Source organism: Tyto alba, unplaced genomic scaffold, assembly GCF_018691265.1.
Source record: "Tyto alba isolate M040663 unplaced genomic scaffold, T.alba_DEE_v4.0 Super-Scaffold_18, whole genome shotgun sequence".
NCBI lineage: Eukaryota > Metazoa > Chordata > Aves > Strigiformes > Tytonidae > Tyto > Tyto alba.
The window spans coordinates 31307671-31331131 of NW_024881280.1; the positions used below are offsets into that span (position 1 = coordinate 31307671).

The 23461-nt window shown below is 41.1% G+C and overlaps 1 protein-coding gene across 1 annotated transcript in view; it reads left to right on the forward strand.

The window, feature by feature from the left end:
• The window catches only part of LOC104364630 (ras and Rab interactor 3), a 170495-nt gene that overhangs the window by 90495 nt on the left and 56539 nt on the right, over window positions 1-23461 (forward strand). Inside the window, exons 16-18 of the mRNA XM_042790979.1 lie at window positions 110-175; window positions 1934-2083; window positions 12348-12433. Of these exons, the coding sequence (XP_042646913.1) occupies window positions 110-175; window positions 1934-2083; window positions 12348-12433 (302 nt within the window). The remainder of the gene's footprint in view (window positions 1-109; window positions 176-1933; window positions 2084-12347; window positions 12434-23461) is intronic.

The following is a 23461-nucleotide window of genomic DNA, read 5'->3' on the forward strand; positions in this document are numbered from 1 at the left end:
TTCAAAGCAGAAGGTAGACCATAAATCAGGAAATTGATTTCTGATCTCCAAAGCACAGTAATTATATGCTGAGCATTTTAAAGGTCTCTACTCTGTTTAATTTCCACAGGTTAAGATAAACAGCAAAGGACTGGTCTATTCAGTTGCACTTTTGCTAGGATCAGTGGCACTTACTGTAAGTATTTGAGTGTCTCCAAGTATTCCAGTTGCAAAATACTTATTAGGTATTTGCATGTTATAGAAGGACGAAGTGGAAATACTTATTATCCCTGAAGCCTTGATTCTTGTAAAGTATCGTTCTTCTAGTAATACCATGAGTTGAGGAGCTACCGTTGTCCTCAGTGAGGACTGAAATCTTAGGTTTGGTGCAAGAGATGCTGGATACATGTAGGTCCCATCGATTTCAGTGGCAGTATTGAAATTGTGGGATGCAGTAATACTTCTGTTTCTGTGCTCCTGTGTCCAGCTGCATACCCCAGGCCTGTCTCTATGTTGGGACAAGACCCAGGTATGCTTCATCACCCTTTGCCTTTGTCTGATTTCCAAAACCAGTCTGGACTCAGCAAGTGCCATAGCCAAAACCCTTACTGAAGACTAGTCTTTGAAGGCTGCGCACGTCAGAACTTTGAATAGGCATGTGAATTGCCACTCAGCATAAGACACCCTTGTAACATATGACTTGTTAAGGTGAAACAATAATTCTGTTTCAAAAGTCAATTTTGCTGATACTTAAGGTCTGATCCTGCTGACTCCCAGGGAACTCTCTGTGGGAAGAATCAAATCCCAAAGGTATAAAAATATCCGTTTATACTAACGTCTTTCACTGATTGCCTGTGGAGGCTCTGTAGAGGCTCTGTAGAGGAGGGGATTATCACTGGAGATTTCACACTGTTGCATGGCTAGGTCTTACAAAACTCCACATCACCTGTGCACGACTTAAGTGATAGAATCACCAGGGCTGTTCACTCTGCCACTAACTTCCTAATGCATAGGATATACAAGCTGTGGGAGCCTGTTCTTTTCTTTTCTTATCCCCGGTTCTGCCATTCTGCATAGTGCCTGTGAAACAGCACAGATGTTCTGTAGACATTTGTATCCGATGTTGCTGCATGCATATTGGTAATCAGCACTCTGGAAATAAATGGGAGGATTATGCAGATGTGTTCCTATGCTAGCTGTTCGTGTTTTTCTGAAGAGTCTTCTCATAGCAGAAGCCATATCACCTGAATTTGAAACACCTATTATTGCCTCATTTGTTCTGCTGGATACCCTGATTTGCACAGACCCTCCCAGCAAAACTCAGTGGAGAGTTCTGAGCAAAACAAATAATGATTCAGAGACACTCAGCATTACTGAAAATAGATGCCTTTGTGAGGACTTCATTGCTTTGTTACCTGTAACTTGTAACTCCCCTTAGTTGTGGAGCTGAACAAAACATGAAAGAATGACCATTGGGTGCTAGTATACTACTGGGACATAAAGTGTCTATATGGGAGCACTGGAGGGAGAAGCATTGATGTAGTTCAGTGCATTCCTTTAGTTCACACTGAATCAGTGAATGAGTGCTGCCTGACTAGAACATGCCCCATGTACTGAAAATGCAGCTCAGACTGAAACTGAGCGCCTAGGGGCCTGTTTCTCAGTTACATAAAGAACCTGTGGAGGGGTGTTCAAGTGGGTTCATTTAATATCTTGTAAAAGGATCTTAGGAAAACTGAGTCAGGCCAAAGTCTGAGTTCTTAGTTTGGGCTTTTATATTAATTTTCTTGATCAGAAAAACATATATTGCCTTTTTGATCTATAAAAGATAGATAATATATTTTTATCTTAGTTCGGGATCTCTAATTCAAGAGACACTCATTTTTAGCTTACAATGATTGTTTCCAAAAGTCTCCCTTGGGGCTTAATTAACTAACATTTTGTTTGCTTGCAGGTGTTTGGCATCCATGTAAATAAGTGGAAACTTGACAGGAAATTAGGCATCTACGTGTTGTTTCTTTATGCTGTTTTCCTGTGTTTCTCTATATTGATAGAGTTTAATGTCTTCACCTTTGTCAACTTCCCTATGTGCCGAGAAGAACTTTAAACCACAACAAGGAGACTGAAATTCTTCTGAATACATGTGCTGTAAATGACAGGAGGCATTTCACATTTCTACCTTCTTCCATCAGTAATTTGAGTGTCATTCCTGCTTCATCAGCTAACAAGCACTTTTATCTGTGTGGAAGGAAAGCATTCCTTTCTTTTAACATGCTAGCTCAAGGCAACCAAAGCATTTTCTTCCCCTTTGGATATTGCTGCTCGGTCATAAAGCTGTGTGGATCTTATGCAGGACTCTAAAATGACCCATTTCTGGGACATTCTGTTGTGGTTTTCATTCTCCTTTTGCAGACAATCAACCACCACCACCAAGAGTAGCAAAAGGATGGGAGAAAACTCTTTACAGTTCTTTTGGTTTTGACATTTACTTTTCATGGAAGGATATGAGGCGAGTTCAGAACTTTTCTTGGCTCAGTCAAAATATCTCAACTACAGGACCAGAAAGTCCAAGGCACATATCATGGCATGCACTGTTGAGGACATCATTTCCCCCTTCAAGTGCTCTGCTTATAGAGGAACTGCACTGATGGTTTTCGATGACAGTATTGAATATTTATCGCTCTTTTCAATGAACATGAACAATGTGGCAGAGAAAGAAGAGGAAATGGTTCTATGTTGTATCACTTGTGATGATGCACACTAAAAGTCAGACTATCTGCATACACTGAAGAAGAGAATTACATGCAGAAATTCATACTTGAAAAATATGTTTTACCATTAATGAGGAATGCTGTATACATAAATATAAACTAACATTTGTGGAATATTACGCCACAGGATAAACTTTGCATTGGCCCTTGTATGCCCATTGTGTAAATTTAAAAGAAACTAAACAAATAAAATATAACTGGGTGCTCAGTAACTATCAGTTATTGTTATCAGCTGAGGGTAGTATCTGAACATAATCCAGACTTTCTAACAACAAAACCCACCCTGATTATGATCTGATTTGATTGGTGGGAGGAAGAAGCTTATTTCATCAGTCCAGAAGCTGGTGTATTCTTCTCCATTTTTTATTTATTCCCAGAAGCTTAATGAAGATGGGTGTCTGACACTGAGCAGTGCAAATAAGAAACACCTAGAGAAAAGCAAGTCTGTCAAGAGAATATGATCCTCGATTTAACTGCATGCAAGTTTTGAAGCATGATATACTTCTTTTTAATCCCTGGTAAAAGCCAAGTTTTGATATCCTTTCCACCAGCATAAATCTGATATAGGGAATTACTCTGGACATAATTGACAGCAAGATCTGGCCCAGTGTATTAAAAATAATGGGTAACATTCCACATTGTAGCAGTCATATGATTGCAAATCACTGAGACAGCATGTTTTAAATTGCTATTAAACTATAAAAATATTTTAAAGCTGTGTGTGAATGATCACACAAAGTTTCTAAGGAAGCACAGTTAACTTTATACGTAGATTTTTTTAATTTTTTAATGTTTATAAAACAAAACAAATATATCAACTAACAGTTGGTGCATTTTTAAATATATTAGTATTTTGCACTTAAGACTATATATAAAAAATCCCATTATTGCGTCAATGAGAACATGCTATAAAACCTTAGCAAATAAGCACTACTTATTCAGAAAGTTCCTTATTTTGACATATATGACAAATATTTATGTTTAGCCAGCTCACATGCAAAATACTGTTTACACCAAGCAATGTGTTTACAATTAAGGCTATTTTAAAAACTATTTTGGTACAAATTCAGGAGTGTATTCTGCTGGTGAATTTTTCTAGGAATTGGATCCTTTCAATGTAATCCTAAAGAAAAAAAGAGCAACATGTTTGTTATTTGCTTTCCACTTTGTTACAAATGTCAGTATTAGTATCCATGTCAGGTTTTTCACCTTAGTTAAGTAGTTACATAGTTAAACTAGCCAGTCCTAAAGATGGCAACAATACAGCATTATTAAAATGCTTTACTGAATAGGCAAGCATGACAGGGGACACGTTTGATCTCAAGTATGCTGGTGACCCCATATCCAGGCATTCAAGATATTTTTGCTGCAGTGTAAAGCTGACGAGATGGAAGTCATGTTCATCTTTATGAGTTTTCTGTTGCAGAAAGGCTGTGAAGATGCAGCATACTGCTGCACCACTGTAGGAGCATCCCTCTCTAGTCTTACCCTCTGCTATCTTTCAGGAGGACAGTTTGCTGCTGAAAAACTTGTGATGGCTTGGATGTGAGGCTGAAAGGAGCAGAGAGGGAGGCTGAGTCTTTTCCTATGTTCTGCCGTTGGGGGGGCTTGGAGAACTAGCTGTCTCCAAGCGAACATTTGCTCTTCTGCAAACAGTTCAGGCAGCTCAGATGTCTTTACACTACAGGAGAGTAGTTCCAAAATCTAGTTTTGAATTCCTAGGGATCATCTGAGTTGACAGTGATGAGGGCATCAACGTTTACAGTGCCAGACCTAACAAACTGTACTGTACCTTCATATTTTCTGAACTAAGCAACTTTAGAAAACTAGGGACACCAACTGGTTCTGCAGCAGATGATCCCCAGCCCAAATATGCATGAAATGATGTTTGCTAACGCCATGAATACTTCAGACGTAAATTAGAATTATTCTGTCTAGGTTGAAGATCATAGAATCACAGAATGGTTTGGGTTGGAACGGATCTTAAAGATCAACTAGTCCCAACCCCCCTGCCCCAGGCAGGGCCCCCTTCCCCCAGCCCAGGGGGCTCCCAGCCCCGTCCAACCTGGCCTTGAACCCTTCCAGGGAGGGGGCAGCTACAGCTTCTCTAGGGAACCTGTTCCAGGGTCTCACCACCCTCACATTGAAGGATTTCTTCCTTATATCTAATCTAAATCTACCTTCTTTCAGTTTAAAACCATTTCCCCTTGGCCTATCACTACACTCTCTGAGAAAGAATCCCTCCCTGGCTTTCCTATAGGGCCCCTTGAAGCACTGGAAGGCTGCTGTAAGGTCTCCCTGGACCTGCTCCAGAAAACCAGAGTGTTCTGTTGCAGCAAGAGACTGTCTCAGAAGGTAATACTGACCTTAAATCACATGGCTGGTCCTGTCATCTATTGCCCTCCCTAAAACATAGACCCACTTCAGGACATTTTATATTGAATTTTAATGCTACATTTCATGAGACGGTCTCATATGCAACTCGTCTGTACTATGAGACAGGTATCATGCCATGCTTGTCCTTATAAATAATATTTGTAGGAATCTCTTCTGACACCACCGCATGACCAGGGATGTATTGTTTGCCAAAGAATTATTAGATGCTCTATCAGGGCCTTGATGACACATAATCATATGAAATAGTTTAAAGAGTCTCTATATAGTCATTATCCATATGCTAAAATAAATAAAGATGGCAGTTATAGACCAACCCATGCAGATAAACTGAATGGCCCAAGAAAGATCTGATGGACAAATTGTTGTATGTCAGATAAAGCCACATCAGAATGTATCAGCAATTCAGGAGGTTATTGCCAAGTAATAGTGGACTAGTGCCTTTCATGTGTATACAAAAAAAAAAAAAAAAAAATAAAATTTGCTTGTGTGGTCAGGAAACCACTACAAATTTTGCCATTTTCTTATTAAGAAGAAGAATGATTTATGCTTTGCTCTCTGCAATTAGTACGGTTCTATATTGCATCTGTTCAGATTGTGTCTGTAAAATTTTGTAGCCATTTTGTTGTACTAACCATTGCAAAAGATAGCTGGCTGTGTTTGGAATGTATGTCACAATGTTGTATAAGTTAATGTTCAGCTCAAGAGTGAAAAGAAAGCTGGTGGATGTGAGAGGGAAAGCTGTTACTGTGATCTGAAAATTGTCAGCATACTAACACTGAAAAGTAATACAACTCAGAAAAAGATATCCCCTATCCAGCAAAGCTTAACTTCAGTAGGATTGATTCCATGCTTAAAGCTAAGTATATATCCAAGTGCCTTGCTGGATTGTGTCCTAAGATATCAGTGGAGCTTTGTTTCTGGGTTTTCTGTCTTATTCAGACCTTTTAATATTTTATGGGGTTTGTAGTCTAAAGATTCTATTTTTTCCTCAGAATCTTTGGACTTCTTCTCTGATGATACCACTTTGGATTTCCACTTTCATAAATCAGAGAATTGGTTCTTTGTCTCAGACTTCCAAACTGTGCATCTGCCCTGGTGTACAAGCAGGAACAAAATTGAATTACAGCTGGCCAAGGAGAACTTTTAGCAGCTCTTTTCCGCTGCAATTCCACTAGAGTAGCACAGTCCCAGATAGACCCAGAGGGTGCAGTCCTGTCTGTAGTGAGCAAGAGAGAGTGTTTCCACTGAGTTCAGCACTGTCTGATTCCATTTATATACCATAACAATTGTACTGCATTATAAAGTTGTGTGATGGAAGTCCAGCTCCTGGTACTCTGAATCCTGCTGATTCATGGAGAGTACTGCCTGAGTAAAGATTTCAGGCTCAGGATCTACATGTCTAAATCCAAAAAGGTACAGTTATGGTTATGTTAATGACTATTTGATGATCTAAAGGCTGCTCTTTGGGCTGAAGTCTATCCCAGAACACCACCTTAAGTCTTCCCAACAGGTACAACATAGTCAACTGTCTTTCTCCTGGCTCAGTCATTGGTGTGCCAATTTTATTTTATTTTTATATGCTTGCTGCAGCTGTAACAAACATAGAATTAGTTTCTGGGTTTAGATTATATTTGTAAACATTCAGTCAATGTGTAAACAAATGGAAAAGGTCTTTACTAGTCTAATACTTAGCAATTATGGAGAAGATTCTATTCTGTCTTTGATTTCCTTTGTGACCATGCTTTAATTACACACACTTGGTTCTATTACGTGTTTGCTCTAGTTGCACAAATCCCTCATGAGTTTTGTTGTCTTCCTTTCTTTGATTTCTTGCAATTGTAAAGCCATTTGTTTGTACCCTACAGTTAGATGGTTTTGGTAGAGCGCTTTAAGCTGTGTAAATACTGCCTGATTATTCATGCCAAGGAAAGTTCAGACCTAATGTAATATGAAACAGACACTAAAATAACACTGATAGCCAGGTGAAACCAAAGAATCTTCCTAATTGAAATGCATCACCTTTGAGCATAATGTTCTGTCGTTGTAAGCCTCAAATCTCTCAGTTACTTGTGTTTAAGCACTCAAAAGAAAATCTCTACAGCTCATGCATTTACTGCACAATTTCCTTTCTATTTCTTTGAGTCTGAACTCCAGATTTTTCATTTTCTTATGTGGTGAGATTTATATGATGGTTACACAGGTAAATGACAGCGTTTAGTTCCAGCAATCCTGTACCTAATATTTATTATTCCCTTGAACTATTTTGAAAACTCTGTATGCAGGTGATCAATGTTCTGCTGAAGAGAAGAATGTCTTTCAACTGACATGTGCATTCCAGTTTCTGAGCTACTGTTGTACATGTTTAAAAACCTCCTTTGAATAACTTGAGCATACGTTTTTCTCACGTTTCCCTCTGTGTGGGGTCCTGATATTTTCTCCAGAGAGAAAGAGGTGAAATCCTACACATCCTTGTCCTGAAATGTGGGATACATGTAGGTCCTTCTCCACAGGCTGAGGTGTGTAGCGACTGTGGCAATTTGTACCTCATGTTCTGCTTGCTACCTTGCTTCAGACGTACAGCGCACTGCCTGAAAGAAAGGAACGATTATGGGAAACTAATGTCATTTGGGTATTTTCTTACAAGAATTACCAGTTTGAATTTTAATTCCATTCCTTTTTAACTTGCTCAAAGAATATAAGGGATCATTGCCATCTTATCGCTGAGATAATCTTGGTAAACTTGAAAGACAAATATAAAGGCGGATTTGTAGCAATAGGGAAATGTGACAAAATCTAAAGGTAGCAGAATATATCAAAAGCAGATAGGCCTAATCTCTAGAATGGCTAATACCAACAGAGGTGTTTCCTCTTAGAGGGTTTTTACAGCAAGACTATGGCCTTCATTCATATACCAGTTGTGTATGCAAAGAACACTTGTAAATCTGCTTCCCCAGCAGCATCTATGTTTCAAATGGCTGAAACTCTGCAGCAAAGTTACGACCAAATTCTTGCCTTCGCATTCTTGGGTGTGGTGTCAGTGCTCATTAATGTCCTGGTAGTTGGTACAAATTTATATCGATGGAACTGAGAGTAGAACTTTCTCCTCCATTGCAAGAAAGTATTTGGAACCGTTCATGATTACTGGAATAACTTCTGAACCTTTTCAAATTCCCTGTATTTCATAATTGCAGGCATTTGCAGTGCACCCTTAAGAGGTGCAATACCTCTTTAAATGTTATTAAAACTTTATAGAACTGCTTACTTTGAAAACAGAAAGGGATGGGTTTGTAAACTGTAAATAACAGAAATCTATTTATCATGTTATTTATTTTTTCAATGACTGTGACCTTATGCACTGTGAATGCTCTGTGATATGGGGTCCTTTGTACAGATAAACATGTCATGAAATCCAAATGGATTTAATGTGATAATTTGTTACAAAATGTTGGCATGATATTTGATTATTTTTGCTGTGAAAATTAAAAAAAAAAAAAGAAAAAAAGTTAATTCAGCATTTATAAAAGATTATAGCAGTCAGTATTGTAATGCACTATACAAAAATATGTACACTATTAATAAATTATATAAACAACTAGAGTGCTGGGTTTTTTTCTCAGATAATGAGAACGTGTGAAACATTCTCATATTTATTGTTGAAAATCTAACATTTCAGGATGCACCTAGGATATGTGCCTGCACTTTCTTGGTGAAATCTGGACCCTGCTGAACTGAATGGCAGAACGCCCACATTTTCATCTATTCCAGGGGTTACCACTTGGATCAAGCCATTATTTGGGGTAAGTTAAGTGTATCAGTTTGATTTGCAGCAGTTCTGAAACACAGGGTCTGCTCTTTTGGGACGAGAAGTGTGTGGTTTGCTGAGAATACAGTTTGCTGTACCGAGGCACTGATCCAGAAGCAGTTATGACAGTCTTAGAAACACCCTGATCAACAGTATTTTGTCTGCTTCATCCCACGGCATGGCAGTATCCAGCAGATTCAGACTGGGAGTACTGGATGCTGACTAGAGGGGATGGAAGCAAGGGCCAAAAGCCACACAATACTACTTTCCTAGTTCCCTAGGCTCTGGAGATGCTGTGAGGAGAAGGAATAATCTCCCTTACCCTTGACTGCCCATTTCCAAGATCCCTGTAGTTCACCTCAGAGTCTGCGATCACTTCTGGTGTCTGTACGTAGTCTCTGGCACACTCAGTTCTGGGCTGACAAAAAGCTTTTCAATGCAGTTCTTGGAAAAAGAGGAGCTAAAAATTAACTTCGTTTCATGTGCTGCTGTCTTAACACTTTCATTAGACAAGAGTCCTCATGAATATTCCTAGCCAGTTCATTACCAGGAGATGCAAGTTAAAACAAAGCTTGACCTTATTTTTCTTAACCACAATGCACGTTTCTGGAATCCCTGTTGCTGTATAAACCTGTCATTAGCCACTGTGGGTTCTGTGCATTTACAGAAGAGTCCCAGTGAAGTGGAGAAAAGGGATATCCTGCATTCTTTGACTTTTGCGTAAGAAAAGATTCCTTCTCACACACAGAAATAACTTTTAAAAATCAAAATCTGAATGTGGAAAGTACCTTTTCTTTTAATCCCCCGTAGGTTTAACATGATAACACATCATGTTCTGTTATGTAATAGGCTCTATAAAAGGCACATAATCTATGGATTAGTGACACGATAGGCATGACAATTCCTACGGGCTGTTATCACATGCCACATGATTGATGCAGCCACTCCCTACTGTATGGAAAGCAGAACTGTCATACAATTTGTGCATATGCTAAAAGCACTTTATTATAGCCAAAGAGCTCATTGTACTTAAAGGCTTCCCCCATAAGCCATTTTTACACCTTTTCAACTCGGCTGCACAAAAACTAGCTGCAGCATGCTGTGGCTTAAGGTGGAAAAGGTGAATCAGTCCTAGAAAATAAAAGAATTCTCCCGTTCGGCTTGGATCTATCACAGGGAAGCGGCATTTTGCAGTAGCCGGATATTATTTTGTATAATTCTTTGCTTCCAAAGTCTGATACTAGAACACAATGTCACATTCCAAACCTGTCAAATCTCTGGCTTCAAAAAATACCCAGCAAATCTTGGACAAAAGTTCTTATGGTAAAATTTGTCTTTATTTTCATATTCTAAGTATTTTACAGAAATACTTAATTATGTTCCAGAAGTACTAAACATTTTGCAGAAAAATATGAGATTTTTTTCATGAAGTTTGGTCAACGTCTTTAACAAAACTAATTTCAAAACTTTAAATTCCTGAAACTCTACATTCTTCAAATTTCAAATACTGTGAAAGATCTAATGGAGGAAAAAAAAAAAAAAATGAAGAACGTCTCTCAAATCATGTGAAACTGAAATAGCACCACAGTACTGAATTTTTGTATTCTGTAATTTTGCCATTTTTTACCCGGGGTCTTTATAATAGTTCTAGTCCTTTAGTTTCTTCTTCCCTATCAACATCTTTGGAAATGCCTAACACTCTCTGAAAACTGATATTCTGCATTTGCAAAATCTTGGGTCTTTGCCTAGGATGGCTGCATATTTGTGTGAACACAGACTTTCCCTACCTGGGCAGGTCCATGCGAGGCAACACACCTTTACAGATGAGTGAATCTCAGTCAACCAGTTTGTCTAAGGGGGCTAAATTCTTCATTGAATGAGTTCACCATCAGTTGAAAATTACTACAAAGCTGGAGCAAAGAGCTCCTTAATTTAGTAAAAAAGAGCATTATGAGATACAGTAGCTTAAAATTTAAAAATAGACAAGTCAAGGCAAAAAATCAAGTGTGAATTTAAATAATATCAATAATTGATCACTAAGACACATAAAAGGGTACTGAATTTTCCATCGTGTAGCCTTTCAGTCAGACTTTTGATTTTCTAAGAGAAATCCTTCTAAAAGGTAGAAGATAAACTTTCTAATGTCATCAGAAACTACAGGCTTGATCAAAAAAACGCTGAGAAAAGTTTGGTTTGTGTTGCACAGAAGGTGTGACTAGATGATTGTAAAGGTCCCTCTGACTCCCTAGCTTAGTGCCAGCAGAATTGGGTCTCTGTTCTACACTGAGGTAAAGTTTTCCTCATGCTGACCCACTGGCAGCTGCCTGGCATTTTCATTTCTGCTGTGGGCTGTATGGCACAGTCTACTTACTCTTAGAAAGCTGGGGAATTCCTTCTAAAGATGAAAGGGACAAAAAGTTACCTTTGTCTCTCTCTCTCCATTCCATGCAATTGCTTTCCTCTGCCTCTGCTTCACACTTCTGCCTTATTTTTTTCCATTATGTGCTCTCCTAACATCAAATATTTCCGCAACAATAGGGCTGCCACATGAGTGCCACTAGCCCTGTCTAACAGCTCATGTGTCAGTCCCCAGGCTCCACAGCTGGTTCTATATTCAGTCGGGTTTCCCATACAGCAAACACTGCTCGACCACTCAAGTAACTCCAGGTCAAATATGCTCTGAGACGGACTGGAGCTTCACAGCACAGATAGCTGTTCACTTACTAGCAGTCTTACAACCTTATCATTAGCTTTCGCTTAAGTGGGAATTTCTTTGCAAAGCTGTCCTCTGCGAGTGTTAGACATTTCATTTTCTCAGGTCCTGTGTAAATACAAAGGTTTCCAAGCTCCATCTGGTTCCAGTTACTCAACCAATAGAAATACACATGCTTCAGGAATTTGCAGACAGAGACTTACTGCCTTGCTGCTTTGTAAAATCCTTTACAAAGTTCACCATGCTCTGTTGCCTCCTGATATACCTGTAGCCTGTAAAACAACTTTCCCCAAAGCTTACTCAAGTTAGAGAAACAAATAAGTTGACAGTCTCAGGCCCTTCTTTCTAATAAGGTTAACCTACCTTCACTACTGAATATGGCTTTATAGCACACACACGCATACACACACCCTTGACCACCAAAGACTGCCTCTTCCTGAAATCCCCCGTTCATATAAATACAGGAAGTAGAAATAAGAGAGGCTAAAATCAGACCTTCTTGGGAGTTTGCTTTCATTTCAGTGCTTGTTTAGTCCTCTGCCCTCTGATACTACTGAGCTTGAAGCTGTTTTTAAACATCCTCCCCCACCGCCCCTTGAAATATCATCTTCAGGACAAAACCTAAGGATGTGGAAGTTCTGCTCAGCGATGGAAAGGAATTGCTTTCTGTACCAAGGAACTCTAAAGCCACTGTGAAACAGAAAGTGTCTTAAAGTTTGCTGTAATGATGAAAACATCAGCAGGAGACAAGGGAGCCAGGGATGACTCAGGGTAAGTCCTGAATCTTTAGTGACTGCTCGTGTTTAATAACTGTCGCTTTCCTTTTCCTACTTAACAAAGAGCTCTCAGCTGCATTTGCGAGCTGGCTGCTGATTTATCAGCTACATAGTCAGAATGATGTGGCATGATTGTACTGTAATTTACAGTATTTCCTTTAGCTAACAGGTTCCAGCTGAAAATAAAATGCAGTACCTTTATTTAGCTCGAATCTCAGCTATTTAGGGAAAAAGAAGGATGAATTCCAAGCTGCAGTTTAGGGCAAAGGACAGAATAAGGGAGTTCTGTGCTTTTGGAAACATGACAAACCTTTTCTGGGAGGCTTGCTTTGTTTCTACTGAGATGCTGAGAAGTGGATAAGGGCTCGTCCCTATGAGCTGATGGTCACTCCAGCTCCAGCACGCTAAGGTATGCACCAGCCCTGTCCACACGCTCCCGGGAGACTTCATACGTGCTTTCTACTAGGAAAAAACTCCAGGCTTCCCTTGCTCCTCGCCAACAGACACTGCATCTCGCAGGATGGGGCCCCAAGAAATCATAGTGGGAGAGAAAATAGGTTTTGATTGGGAGGACAATCAGCTGCTGGGATTCCAGGATCAGGCTGGAATCTACCCAAGGCTCGGTTGTATCATAAAGCCCATGCTGAAGCTGAGCGTTTCTGTTTCCTGTTGAAAACAATCAAGGGAAAATTACATAGCTGCTGAAACCTTCAGTCAACCCCCCTTGGAAAAACATATCATACCAGATATTAAGAGTGCTTCTTATCTGTCTGACACACACAGCTTATTTCCCACGAATAAAAGCTCCCACATGTGTCTGTGATGGATGCAGTAGAAGAAGCTGTATAGGTAGATAGGGGATCCTTGCATTTTCAGTCACTGAATGTGCTGCAAGTCAGTCCCCTTTGATAAAACTGCTGCTGACAGGCTGGTGTGCTGGAGTTTCACTCCAGTATTTTTCCCAAATACACACATGGAGTGCGGGGGATGGAGGGAAAGCCCTGCAGTACAACTGTCACTGCTTTTGCCTTGTTCAGCTGTTTACAGTAAGTGGAACAATGACACTCCTGTTCCAAGGTACAATTCCTCAGTTCCACTTAATGCTAAACACTGAGGGACAAAGATCACACAGCCATAAAGAAAAACTGAAATAATCCAATCCCTCTAGACCAGGAAGAGGAACTTAATAGATGGTAATCCAAAGAATTTGCACTTTTCAGACATTCCCATCATTTGTGATAGTTAAGATGCCAAGTACTGAGAAACTGGAAGATTTATACAGTTTATCTGTTTCTCAGCTTGTCTGAAAGGAGTCACATGCTTGCAAAGGTTTGCTTTCAGCTTAGAGCTGCAGGGGAAAGTAAGCAAGCAATAGACCCTGAATTTGGACTGTAAATCAAGTGGTTGCAGGAATATCAAAACATGAATGGGCATGATACATGCGTTTTTCATAAATTTATGAGCATCTGAACAATTTAACAGAATGGCCTTTTATTTCAATAACAGATTGTCTTTATTTTCAGTCTATCTCCCAATTATAAAAAGGAACTTAGGCATTTAAAACAATCTATTTTAACTCTCTTTTTTTACATACCACAATATTGCTGAAGAGCCTCAAAATTACACTTCAGCATGCATACCGTGTGGCTTTCAACACATTACAGAATCAGAAATGTGTCTAAGGGATGTTTAGCTAATTTCCTGTAATGGTCACATTGAATTAGGCACCAATTTCACAAAGTATGTGTAGATGAAATTGGTAGCTTTCAAAAGAGATGGTAACATGAAGCAAGCTGCCGATGGAGAATTTTAACCCAGTTTCAAAATTATGTGCACAAAACCTGCATGAGCAATTGCTGACATTGCACCTTCATTCACCATAGTCTTCAGGTTATTAATTAAATGGGAAAGCTCACTGACATGCACAGAAACTATGACAATGCAGATTATCATAGAAGTACCCTAGCAACTTGGAAAGTATCCATGTATCCATTCCTAGTAATGACTGAAGGGTCTATTCTGCATATAGCAGTTCAATAAAAAGGTTTTGCTAACTACACTTCTGAAATGGCAGAAAGACACTGGGGAGAAATCTGCCTCCAGAAGTAGTAGCTCTCTAGAGAGGAACGTGGGGAGAAGTCTAGCTAGCGGCTGGATAGAAATCAGTCTAAACGAATTCTTCCAAAATGGATTGGGAGAGAAACAGGGAAATTTAACTGAGCTAGAGTCAAGCTAACTCCTAGAAACGTTAATAAGTGGTGAGATCACGAAACATCTGGAGAAATGTGAGCTGATTGAGCCTGGTGACCAGTTTCATGAAAAGGTATATGTCTTTATTCCAACATCTGGCAAATGTATGGAGGAGATGATGAGGAGAGCAGACAGGAGCTGAGACAGACACATAATACAGAAATATTAAATAGTCCTTTGGGATAACGACTGGTTCAGGTAGCTGGGATGGATCACAGTGGTTCTCATTTCTGGGGCACCAGGCTGCCTAATGAAGTAATGATTATGCATTTTTTTCAGTGAAATGTCTTTTTGACACAAAACCCAACATCACAGTTGACAGATTTCACGTGATGAATGTAGATGTAAAGAGTTAACGCACTGGAGGGATCTGGAAACAACTCTCATAAGTTCACAGATTTTATCTTCTAAAGGGACTGTTTTGACTGTCTAGTCCTATCTCCTGTGTAGAGCAGACCAGAGAACTGCTTTGGCATGCACCCTATCTAACCCATGACTTTGGCTGGAATGGGAGCTTTTAGATAACTTGTTGGCCACAAAAGCATTCTTATCAAATGACTCTTCTGTCCAGGCTACATATCTGTCTCTGCAGTGGGGTAAATAAATCTAATACTAGCATTTACAAGGCTTGAACTGAGAAAACAATTTTTAAAAACTCCTCAGGAGCCATCGTCTGTAAAAGACTTAATCTAAGCTTATTTTAATCAGTGGAACAAGTCCTGTTGGCCTCAGGACCCAATGCAAAGTACTGCTCAAAGAAAACCCCAACGTAGAACATATGAGATGCAGTGTTTAAGTGGAGAAGGGACAGTTAAGGAAACTGGAAACAAATCAGTGTCATCAAATGCCTCTGCTGTCTGTCAAGCTCTGATAAGGGATAAATTTTCCAGTCCTGAGGGACAGTGCTTCTCAGGAAGGAAATACTGTGCTCAAGATGCATTGCACCAAGATCAGAATATTACTGTAAAGACACAAAGAAGGAGGTGCTCCCCAAAGATACCCAAATTTGGTGCATCCAGAGAGGAGACACAAAAATCTGAAATTCATTTAACAGAAAAGCAAGTCTACAACCACACTGACTTGTCATGTGATCTTTTCAGCATGTCTCAGTATGTGAGTACTCGCCAAACTTAGCAGATGCTTTGAACACCTTGTGCGGTGATGCTGGTGGTAGCACAGAAGGCAACGATCGCTTTGTCTGCTAGAGGGTAGGACACTGGGCATAATGCCCTTGAGCAGAGAACTCCTTGTCACTGCAGACAGCCTCATACCAGTTTTCACAGGAATGGGGACACAAACGTAAGCAATATTCTGCTCATCTCCTTTCTACTACAATTTCAGCTAAATATCGTTTTTCACTTCCTGTCCTAAATGTCTCTGTGCTGGTTTGTATTGTTGACTTTCAAACCTAGAGGCAGCATAGGTCGAAAAATGTACACACATGTGTGCTGGCATCTCTCTTGCTCTGTGTGTACAGTTATACATGTAGAACAGTGTGTCCTGGGCAGTAGCTGTGAGGGTTGCTTGGCACAAATTTGGGCTGGCTTCGTCCCTTACCAAACCATGTGTACATAGTCCAGATATCTCAGAGACTGTGTATATTATAGCATTTTTCCAAATGATAGGAGGACTATATTTTAACTCATTCATCAGTAAACATAGGCAGCTTCTCAGAGATCAACAACATAGGTTTGTGAGATTCAGAAGGATCCCTAAAATGACCTGGAAAATAGACATAAAAGACAATGCTTAAAACCGATCCGTAAGTAAAAGAAGCTGCAGCAAGATTCACTTCCCAGAGTTTTAGATGCTTGCTTGCTTTCACTGCTAGAGCACAGATATCGAAGTGTCTTAGTGAAGCTAGAACAAAATATGGTCCATTGCAGACCTTTATCCATTATAATTTTGGAAGGGAGGAAGGTTTTTACATTTGGGAATAGAAATAAATAGTTCTTTGGAATGGTAATTAGGAAGAAGAAGCAGCTGTTTGGAATAACTGACCAAATTCTAGTGCAGATGGATCTGTGAGCAGAGGGTAGGTATGGTCACCAAAATCCCTGTGAGGTCCCAGAAGACTATCATACTTTCCCAATGGTATCACAAAATTATTCCCTCTGTGTAGGGAAGGGTGTTTGTGACTGTTTAGGTTGCCCCTTGTGAGGAATTACAATTGAATGACAATGAATGTAGATATTTAATAAGTCATTATGAGATTTAGAATTAGAAAGAACCACGGGAAAGAACATTTAGCACATGTTCTCTAGAAGACCAGGGAGAGGTTTTAATCCCTCTTGCCATATTATCATCAGTACAGAGGGGTCCTACAGTCAAAGGGCTGGGATGGACCTGGTCTTGGCAGCCCTGGTGTTCAGAGCAGCAACTAGATCATAGATCACTGTGCTGATCTGGGGCCTTACGTGGATGGGACTTCTGAGCATCTAAAGCAGAAATAGTTACAAAACTGAGGTGTTTGGTCATTTAAAAAAAAAAAAAAAAAGCAAAAAAAAAAAAGCATAATATTCTGTAGGTTTGAAATATTCATACTACCAAAGACTTCAGATTTATCTTTCTAAACAGTTATGGATCAAAACTGAGAAAACAAGAATGGAAGAAGTCTCACTGCAGAAGAATAGCTTTAAGAAGGCCTTCAAGAACCAATGGAAGCAGTTAACACAAAGTTGTGCTAAAAAAGCAATTAAGTAGCAATTCTTGGATCTCGAGGAGGCACTGGTCTAAGCAGTGGTCTGCAGTTGAGCCCGTCCCCTAGGTTACTTCCTAATCCTAATTTTGAGATTAATTTTTTCTGTGGTGTTGGTCAGGTATTTCACCATGAATAACTAAAGTGGAATTTCCAGAGTAAATCCTCATCTAGAGCCAGGTAGGAGCTAGACTAAATTGCTCAATTGTCTTTAATTCAACTTCTGTCCACCCACCCCCTCCTGACATGCACCCTCCAAGGAGCTCCTGTGACCTCTCACATCTACCAGACGGTTCTGGTAACCAAGCACAAAATCCACCCATCTCCTCCTCCAACTTCTTCATCCATGTGGTTCTGACTGGCTGGCAGCTCATCCCGGAGCTGGCCCCAAGGGCAGTGGGATCGTGCATGCGTTTCTCCTCCAAGATGCTGCAGCCACATCCATTTGCCACAGGTGACATTGAATTACTGAACCACTTTGAGGCAAGGGCCCTCTCCAGCAATGAGCACGCCCTTATCCTTAGGGAGGATTAGGGATGCTATTGCAATACAGATAAGTAAATAAGTGGATCCCTAAGTTAATGGTGCTTATCTTCAAAAATGAACCAAAAAGTCAAGACCTCGTGCTTGCTGATTTACTCTCCCTGTACCACAGTTGTCACAGATATGAATCATAATTGAGTAGCAGCACTACAATCACAGAAAAAAACCCATAAGAATTGATTAACTTAAAATTGTTAAGAGTTTTTAAGGTGGTAAAGGTAAGATGATACTGATGTTTAGAGGAGAAGAGCTTGAAAACCACTGTTCTGTTCAGAGGAAGTACATACATCAGTTGCTCAGGGTTGCAAGATCTATTGCAGAAATTCTGCTGGTCAATGAATTATGACTATTTTAGGAGAAATAATTTGCTCCTCTGGGACATTTAATTTGAGGATGAAGAGATCAAAATTCTGCCAATCTCTTGTTTTCCCAGTTACATTTCTGCAAGCTTTTAAGGGGATTTTATGTGGACTGGTAAGTAAATTTTTTGCCACTGTGAATATTTGTTGATCATTATGTCTGAGCTGGAGGGGTCTGCAGTGCTTGTTAGGTATTTTATAACGCTTAAAGCCTTAAAATGTTAAAAATCTAATATCATACCACCCTGTTTGCCTGTATGAGAAAATATCTGTCTTAAAATTTGGTCACAGGTGGTACACAAGAGATTTAGTGACGGTGCTTCCTTCTCCAGAATTTGCTGCATGAGAGGAGGCAATGCCTTTACAGCCCTGGTGGGCACGGTCTGGGTTACTGACTATGTTATCAGAGCTGTCGGACTTGTTTAAAGCTAGGTCAGTTTACTAGAATAACTAGCTATGGGCCACAGGGGACATTATGTGGCACTTGTGAGGTGAAATCAATAGGGGCTGCCCATGAATCTGAAGAGCAAAGTACTTGAGGACATACATATTGCTGAGCCCTGTTCTGTATGCACACTACTTGAATGAGGGTGTGCAGATCTTCGTGTAGAGCCAGCCAGCAGCAGAGTACTCTGAAATTCATGGTTACAGGGACAGGGTACATTCCTACTGCAAAGCGGGAGATGTAAGGGTGCTGGGCACACCCAGGCACTGGCATTGATCTAGCTCTACAAAGAGAAGTAGCAGTGAGAAGAGAGCTCAACAGATGGGCAGGCATCCATAGGAGGTATCTGCCAAAAAGGGTGCAAGGTGTCTGCAGAGGTTAAAACCTGGCTGTCAAATCATTTCTATAATTCCCTGCCAGAGAGGGCTGCCTGTGGTGTGCAGGGTAGGGAAGTGGTGTACTTCTGCGATCCTTGCACCCCATCTGCAGGGGAGGGGCGTGGGGCTGTCATACAAGGTTTCTTGTGTGTGTGCTGTTTTCTGCAGAGACCCTCAGCACTCGTTCCCCACCACTCTGTTTGGCATCCATGATCTGCTCTTATAATGTGCCAACCCACTCCTCCCCCCTGACAGAGGGAATCCCTAAAACACAAATATGCACATGGCTGGGTTGGAGCCATGTCCTGGTGGCAGCCTGGAGTAACCCTGGAGCTGGAGAGGGACTGAGTTCAGAATCCATCCGGGGTTGTCAGGGGCTTGCTTCTCAGAGAGGCAAGGCAAGCTTTCAGGTGGGTGAAGTTTGGTGTGTGCGGAAGCACCTGATAAAACAACACTACAAACCAGCTGCGGTCAAGCAAGCAGCTCTACTTAAGCTGTGTAATCATGATAAAGCTACAAGCATCTCCCAATATGGTAAATATTGTAGCCACAAACCTTTCCTCTGTCCATTTTGTACATCTCTGAGCTATCTAATGTAATTATGTACACCTCCAGAAATGAGATTCCTGCATCAATATACCTTCTTGGAGTGGAAATATCAAGGCAGTGCTCCCATCAAGATATCAGCTGCGAGAGGTTTAGAGCGTATGCTCATCTTTGCCTGCACCCAAAATTGTATAAATCTTTTTGCAAGTGAAGATGATGACTTGAGCAGCAAAGGATTAGCAGATGTGAGCATTGCATAGCTGGTTATGCTAGTCATATTTTCCTAAACAGATACTCTATTAGATGCACGCGAGCCAGAGAGTGCTATGGAATGCAGTTCTTTTCAAATAGATGAATATATACATGCATATCTCAGGGTGCCTTTCCCAGACTTTCTATCACCTTTCTGCTAAGCAGGGAATATATTTATGTCTGGATAAAGGATTTCTGCTTTCTGCATTACTGGTACCTTTAAAAGGGACAAGGTGCTTTCACTAATTGTGATGACATTGGATGATTAATATAAAGGCTTGTATGTATGAGAGGATCTCTGGGCGTTTCATGAATATTGAGCCTCCCAACAACCAGCTGAAGGCAGATCTCTACTACTGCCACTGTTGGAAGGGAAACTGAGACACGAGCTCATGGAACTGGTTTGATTATAGTCACTTACTTTGCAGCCCAATCCCCTGGATCCTTGTTAAACACTTAAACCCTGGCCTTGCCTCAGACCATCCTTTAAGTTTGGGGTGATGCCAGGAACAGAAACCAGTTCTCAGAAAGTCATTTCTTTTTGGTGGATGAGTTCCCTGTTGAATTACGGAGCTGAACCAGCTTCCTCAGCATTTACACAACCTCTACAGCTGAAGGAAGAGAAACAAAAGTGAAATTTTGGGAGTGTGTGCAAGTGGGTTCAGGGGACTGCCCTTTCAGCAGTACCCTGCCATTGCCCTGGGTGAGGAGGAGCATAAAACCACACACTGAGAGTTGTTCTCTCAGGCCAGGCTGCAATTCTGGCTCAGATTATAGTCCTGTGAGGGCTCGGGCTGTTGCTATTTGCTCTAGGTGACTCGTTGGGGTCTGTGGATCAGCACTGTTCCTCGTAGGGTTGTCTTACCGCTTGAAATTATCTCCTGGCCATGTTAATTAGTACTTTCTATTAGCTTTTGCACAGCTAATGAATTGTTGGGGAATTTTGAGTGCTTTATTGAAACAAACTGAATACATAAAACCTTTTGGATGCTGAGAAAACCTTGTCAAATCTAGGAAATCCACACAGCTCAGGTACACTCCTCCTGTGGCCCTCTGGAGAAAGCCGGTATTTTGAAGCCTTTGTTTTGTAAAAGCAGTTGTTGGGCAGAACTGGAAGCAGCTACAGCCCCTTGGAAACTGGATTAAATTTTGTGCTGCTTGGGAAAATTCAGTGAGGAAACAGAGAGAAACCAAAAAAAAAAAAGCAGAGTCTGGATACTGACAGCTCTGCTGGCTACCTGCAACACTGTTCTGCAAATTGCTAGCAGACTTCTAGGCAGAAGAAGGTTGTCCCACATTATTTGGCTAAATGACAGCCTGGGACCTGGCCCAACCTTTCATCGTGCCTGCCAGTAATTTTTCTCTCTCTTCTCTCCCTCCCTTTTTTTTCCCCCTTGAGTTCTCTCCAAGGAATTTTTCACTCCTGATACCCCACGCAAAACCAGGAATCAGGCAAAGCTCAGAGCTTCTCCTGCTGAATCAGCAGACAGGAAAGAGCTTGGCTTTGGGTGACTGTCCTTTCTGTCCAGAGGACAAATATGTAACACAGGACATTTTGGTGTAATTCTGTACTGAACTTCCATTCTAATCCTTTCTAATGATTAGAAGTTAGTTAGTTTTAGAGTGGGTCTGCCCGAGGGGCACCGTGAAGAGCAGCCTGTGACAGGGATAGATTGCAGAGGTTAGTCCCTCAGACTGGCATCCTGGCATCTCCATTTGCTATTAGACCTAGCTATCTAGGTCTACCTTGGATTCACCCTGCCTAACTTTAGACATTTAATTGTTGTGTCCTATTAGAAACCTGTGCACCCATGAGGATCTCTGGTCTTACTGGAAAAGCAGCACCTCCAGGGAGTAATTCAGGGTGACTAGTGCCAGTGGCCTGAATCCAAGACAAATACTTGTTCATGCCTCACTGAGCTGAGCAGGGAGCCAGGACAGAGAGCTATGTCCAGCACAAATCTTCCACCCTCCCACCCCCTGAGACAGACTGCCCCAGGGCCAGCCTGGAGGTGGGGGCGGGTGCAGCACTGATGTTTCAGGGAGGACATGACCAAGGTAGCCAAGGTTTGTCTTAAACTGCTGCGAACCCACAGCCTTTGGCTCATGTTTTATTTACATCATAGCCCTGGTGACCAAGTGACCATAAACACTGCTAAATGAACAAGCTTGAGGTCCCAGTAATGGTTTAGCTGGGTCTGCAAGGGATGACAGACTTGCCTTGCTGCTTGTCAGGTTTTGTAGTCACGAGTTGAGCTCCCAGCCACCACAGGGACATTTCAACAGTGTCTGACACTGCTCCACTAACCAGTCTTTTGGCCCCAGGCTGTCCCACCAGCACGTGATGATGAGGGCCCTGCCCACCCATGGGACAGGTCACTCCACTTAGCCCACCAAACTAGAACACCCCTCTCATCCTTGTGGCAGGGGACCATGCCCTTTCACCACCTTTCCATACCCCTGCAATATCTCAACAAGCCTTTTTCTTCTTCCTCTCCTTTCCCTAGGAAGGCAGATCTTTAACCTCGCCTCAGTGGCAGGCAAGGATGCTATCAGATCATAAGGCAAGAAATAAACACGTTTTTTCAACACCTAATCAAAATGAAATATGAGGATTATGAAATTGCAGGAGTAAGGACGACAGACAAAGAGTGCGTTCGCAGATTTAGGTATTTATTTTTTTTATTAACAGCATCATGTATTGAAATGTATTCACACTGACATTGGAAGGAAACTTTACTCAAAATATGAATATTTCTGTGTAAAAAAATCTGCAGTTCTGTGACAGATTAACTGGTTTGAAGATCTTTTGCATGGTGCTTTAACAAGAGGGGGGACCTCTGAAGGCCTGTGCTCTGCTCCTTGAGACACCACAAGATGAAAGTTCAATGGATGTATTTCCCTTGGCAAAATGGCCAGTTCTAGTTGCAAATCATGACTGAGATAAGTGTTTGCAGGTATTTATTAGAAGAGGGGAAGACTGCTTAGCTTTATGCAAGTCGGTGTGGTTAGCGCCTCATATCTTTTGTGTCTCATATGTCTACACTAAATTCACTCACAGGGCGAGGAAAGCCATTGCTTTTTATAAATTGTCTGACATTTCTCTTAATACTTTGCCAAGGGTTTTGGCTCTGATACATCATGAAGCTTCAAATAATTTTTAATATATAGGGCTCGAAACAAAATGGCTTTCTTTAAGCAAAACTACCGTATATTCTGAATGGAGTTTGAATTTGGGAATTTATCCCTCCCCTTTAATTTCCGTTTCCCTTTCCCCTCTTTGTTAAGCAAGTACAATAAAGACAGGCATTCCCCGGGTTTTCATTTCTGTCTTCCTTCCTGCCCAGATGAGCTGGGAAAAAGCAAACCCTCTGTCGATAGCCCTGGCCCTGCAGGCAAAACGGGGGTGCTCTGGGCTTCCAACACTTCAGGTGTTTTTCAAAGGTGCAGAACAAAACCCATCCATCTTCTGTCCAGCTGGTGGCTCTGCTGGGCCCTCCTGGTGCTCTGACACCATCCGGGGGCAAGGGCGGCGACTGCCTTCTGTTCTGAC